A 5,000-nucleotide genomic window follows, 5' to 3' on the forward strand; every position below is an offset into this window, starting at 1 on the left:
CGGTGTGTGTGATTGTTGTGTCAGTGTGTGTGGTTGTTGTGTCGATGTGTGTGGTTGTTGTGTCGGTGTGTGTGGTTGTTGTGTTGGTGTGTGTGGTTGTTGTGTCGGTGTGTGTGGTTGTTGTGTTGGTGTGTGTGGTTGTTGTGTCGGTGTGTGTGGTTGTTGTGTTGGTGTGTGTGGTTGTTGTGTCGGTGTGTGTGGTTGTTGTGTGGGTGTGTGTGGTTGTTGTGTGTGGTTGTTGTGTTGGTGTGTGTGGTTGTTGTGTTGGTGTGTGTGGTTGTTGTGTTGGTGTGTGTGGTTGTTGTGTGGGTGTGTGTGGTTGTTGTGTGCCTGTGTGTGTGGTTGTTGTGTTGGTGTGTGTGGTTGTTGTGTGCCTGTGTGTGCTTGCGTGTGTGTGTGTGTGTGTGTGCATGAGCATGCTGTGTGTGGATGTGTGCGTACATATGTGGTTGTTGTGTTCATTCTTTAGTTTAGCATCTTTTTCACTATCAGTGATATTAGACAATTGAAAAATAAAAAGTGGGGGTGGCGGGGGAAGAACAAAACAGAAAAGGTAGAAAACTACCCCCCCAAAAAAATGCATAACTAACATGCAATTACATTTAACAGTAACAATTCAATAATGATAATAATAATCAGAAACCATTAACACAATTCTGAAGTACATTAAAGGAATGTAGAAATAAGGCTATGAACTAATGCCTGTGAAAGTTCGACCATAAGAACCTCATCAGAAATAACTTTCCAAAAATCATCTGCAGAATTGTTATTCTCTTTGAAATACTTGGGCAAGAAAGTGCGTTAACTGCTGACAGTGAAACAACAATGATGCAAGCTGAACTGCTTACCACAGATGCATGTAACATTTTTACTATACCTTGTCTTCAGCGCATCAAGTTTTATATAGAAGAAAGTAGAGGTTATTAATCTTGCATAGCAAACTGATGGATTCGGTATGTTTTCTTTAATAATATTCTCAGGGAATAATGCCCCTTTATGTTTTCAAAACTTTTCCTTCCATCAGTTATGAAATCAACCCTATGCTGATTTTTCTAACAAAGTGTACGCCTTTTTTTACGGAAAGACGGACATGTATTTTTGTCGATTTTTTTCTGAATCTTGTGCTCCTCTTTTAGCTGCTTTATCAGCAGTTTCATTGCCATGAATGCCCACATGAGAAAGCACCCAAAAAAAACTGACCTCAGTCCCTTTTATCCTCAAACAGCGTACCAAATGATTTGCCTCAATAACTAAGTCAGGTCTTGTTTCAAGGCTAAATAATTCTAGAGCATTAAGTACTGATTTGGAATGAACAAAGAATGCTATTTTCGAGAAAACTATTTGGTGGCTCACTTGGTGGTGGTTGTGTATGTGTGTGTGTGGTTGTGTGTGTACATGGGGGTGTGGTTGTTGTGTCGGTGTGTGTGGTTGTTGTGTGCATGTGTGTGTGTGTGTGTTTGTGCATGTGTGGGTTGTCAGTGTGTATCTTTTTTGTATGCCTGTTTGTGCATAGGGGGCGTGGGGGTGACATCAGATCATTGTCGCTGGCATTGAGAGTATGCCCATATTGTGCACTTTTGTGTGTGTGTGCGCATGCGCATATGTTGTGTGTGTGTGTGTGTGTGGTTGTTGTGTGTGTGTGTGGCTGGTGTTGTGTTGTCAGTGGCAGTGTGAGTGTACACATGTTGTTGTACGCTTGCTTTGTGTGTGTGTGTGTGTATTTGTATGTGTGTATTTGTGTGTGTGTTTATGTTTGTGTGTGTGTGTGAATGTGTGTGTGTTTCCCAGACTATATTCAGTGGTACTGAGTGTGTGCCCACGTTGTTGTACGCCTGGTTTTTTTTTGGTTTTTTTTTTTTGCTGCAGCTCTTTGAGATGAACATACCGTCTTCACTGCCAGTGTTTGAGATGTTTATCAGCCCTGATCTGGAGTACCCCATGGTGTGTCTTGGGGTCAACAAAGGGTAAGTGTGCTGCTTTACTCCACCCCCTGTCACTACTCCCTGTCACTACCCCATGGTGTGTCTTGGGGGCTCAACAAAGGGTAAGTGTGCTGCTTTACTCCACCCCCTGTCACTACTCCCTGTCACTACCCCCTGTCACTACCCCATGGTGTGTCTTGGGGTGTCAACAAAGGGTAAGTGTGCTGCTTTACTCCACCCCCTGTCACTACTCCCTGTCACTACCCCATGGTGTGTCTTGGGGTCAACAAAGGGTAAGTGTGCTGCTTTACTCCACCCCCTGTCACTACTCCCTGTCACTACCCCCTGTCACTACCCCATGGTGTGTCTTGGGGGGTCAACAAAGGGTAAGTGTGCTGCTTTACTCCACCCCCTGTCACTACCCCATGGTGTGTCAAGGCGGTTAGTGAAGGGTATTTGAGCCACTTTATTTTACCGCTTCTCCTGGAAAAAAAAAAAGGCTTAGATTATGGAGCTTTTTATACCCAGCTCTTAATCTGCTGTGATATTATTTTCTTTGTCCCAGCAGATTTCTTTTCTTTATTCTGCCTGGTGATGTGTTTATTGTCCTGTCAGAAAGGATTTTTTGAGCAGAATTGGTCAGGGACAACAGGGACAACCCGTTTGTTGCATACGTTAAGCACACGCTACACGTGGTACCTCGGTTTATCATCTGATTCAAAAGACTAGCGCCCAGACAACCACCCAAGGTGTAGCGGAGGGGAAGAAAATACTGCCAAAATATGGGGTTGAATCCTGTGCCCTCAGATTTTCTTCAGTGTCATGATGACCTCTGCAGAATGAAGAAATGATGACCTTTTCATGACAGTATCTGAAGGTAAGGATGATTGTTGGTTTATGAAAGGTTTCGGCAACAGGTGATTGCTGGTGTTTCATGACAGTATGTGAAGGTTCAGGTGAAAGATGGTTGTTGGTGTTTCATGACAGTATGTGAATGTTCAGGTGAAAGATGATTGTTGGTGTTTCATGACAGTATGTGAATGTTCAAGTTCAGGTGAAAGATGATTGTTGGTGTTTCATGACAGTATGTGAATGTTCAAGTTCAGGTGAAAGATGATTGTTGGTGTTTCATGACAGTATGTGAATGTTTAGGTGAAAGGTGATTGTTGGTGTTTCATGACAGTATGTGAATGTTTAGGTGAAAGATGATTGTTGGTGTTGCATGACAGTATGTGAAGGTTCGGGTGAAAAAGGAATGATGACTATTGGTGTTTCATGATAGCTTGTAAAGTCCAGGCGTTAGGTGGAAGGTGATGGTAGGTGTTGTGTTGTGCAGCTATATACTGTGACCGCTCTTGTCGCCTCATGTTTCAGACGTGACCGTCACAACGTGAAGTTTGACGTGGTCAACCTCAACTCCGCCTCCAGCTGGTTCACCGAGGAAGAGCGCCCTGCTGGTCAGTGTGTTCCTCCTGCCGCCTCCACCCCCCCCCCCCCCCCACCCCCCGCAATCCCCCCACCACCTTCCCCCTGGACTTACCCCCACCCTCCATTAGTAGGCCTCAGTCCTCAAGCTCCCTACCCCTTCTCTATTTGGTGGACTGGTTTCCCTCATACAAGGTTCATTTTTGTTTGAAAAGTCTTTAACAATTTTGTTTTTTTGTTGTTTTTTAATTACACGCCCATTTTTCTTTTTTGAAGACTTTATGTAGGGGGGGGGGGGGGGGGAAGACTCAGATTTGTAACAGTTTTTTAATTTCGGCTGTATATTATTGAAATATGAGTTATACATAGTTTTTGATCATTGATACAGCACAGTGAGGATATGTTCCATCTGAATTTAGATTTGATTGTTAGATAATGATTTTTTTTTTTTTTAAAACCCAATCGTAAAAAAGGATTTTACCAGCTGAAATTGCAGTTGTCGTGTTCTCCCTGTTTCAGAGGAGGCTTTGCCTGTTGTCTGTGTGTCTCAGCTGGAAAAGGACACCGTTCTCGTCTGTTTCGATCGTAAGTGTGTCTGTGTGTGTGGGTGGGGGGGGGAGTGGAAGTGGGTGGGTGGGGTGGGGGTTGTATGTCAGTGTATGGATGTATAAGTGTGTGTAGAGGTGGAGGGTATGGAAGGGGGTGTTTATGTGTGTGTGTGTGTGGGGGGGGGGGGTTCTGTGTCCATGTGCATGTTTGTGTGTGATTGTGTATACATTGTGTGTGTGTGATTGTGCATACTTGTGTGTGTGTGTGTGATTGTGCATACTTGTGTGTGTGTGTGTGATTGTGTATACATGTGTGTGTGTGTGTGTGATTGTGCATACTTGTGTGTGTGTGTGTGTGTGATTGTGTATACATGTGTGTGTTTCTCCATGTGTGTGTGTGTGTGTGTGTTGTATGCATGCATTGTTTGTGTGTGTGTGTGTGTGTGTGCACGCATGTTTGTGATTGTGCATGTGTGCGTTTGTACCTGTGTGGATGTGATCGAGTGTATGAGTACTGGTCAAAGCAAAAACAAAAATTGCACTGTTTTGCCAACTTTTTTTGTTTGTTTGTTTTTTTAGTGAATGGCAAGTTTTGTTGTTGTGTTTGGGTGGGGTGGTTTTTTTTTTTTTTTTAGACCATTGCATAAAGCTATGCCAAAGAGAAGAACTATGCAGTAACAATGGTCAACCATAGATGTGGCAAACTGTAAGATAAGTGAATGAGGAGAAGAAGAAGAGGCAAAATGTCATTTGAAAAGATTTTTATTTGTGGCTCATCAAAATGCTGATGAAGAAATGAAAACAAAATGACATTGAAACAAAATGATGTTTGATCCAGTGGGAGCTTTTCAGGGCTACAAGGTTATGGTTTTCATTGCAAGTGATAATGCACGTGAGAAAAATGAGGCCTTAAATCAGACCTTCAAATGTATTTAATTGTCTGGTCCTTTTCTTATGATTCAAGGGCTTTGTGAAAAGCAACAGATGTTGTGATAAGCCCATGGTATGTATTTCAGGTCATAGCAGTTGATATTCAGGTCATAGCAGTTGATAAGATCATGGTATGTATTTCAGGTCATATCAGTTGATAAGATCATGGTATGTA

At 42.8% G+C, this 5,000-nt stretch overlaps 1 protein-coding gene across 3 annotated transcripts in view; it reads left to right on the forward strand.

Annotated features, from left to right (window-relative positions):
• Positions 1–5,000, forward strand: part of LOC143295841 (mitogen-activated protein kinase kinase kinase kinase 5-like) — a 75,142-nt gene that overhangs the window by 56,954 nt on the left and 13,188 nt on the right. For all 3 annotated transcript variants that reach the window (XM_076607487.1, XM_076607488.1, XM_076607489.1), the window contains 3 exons: positions 1,867–1,964; positions 3,297–3,379; positions 3,867–3,932. In XM_076607487.1, coding sequence (XP_076463602.1) covers positions 1,867–1,964; positions 3,297–3,379; positions 3,867–3,932 — 247 coding nt within the window. The remainder of the gene's footprint in view (positions 1–1,866; positions 1,965–3,296; positions 3,380–3,866; positions 3,933–5,000) is intronic.

This window comes from Babylonia areolata, chromosome 21 (genome assembly GCF_041734735.1).
Source record: "Babylonia areolata isolate BAREFJ2019XMU chromosome 21, ASM4173473v1, whole genome shotgun sequence".
Taxonomy (NCBI): Eukaryota; Metazoa; Mollusca; class Gastropoda; order Neogastropoda; family Buccinidae; genus Babylonia; species Babylonia areolata.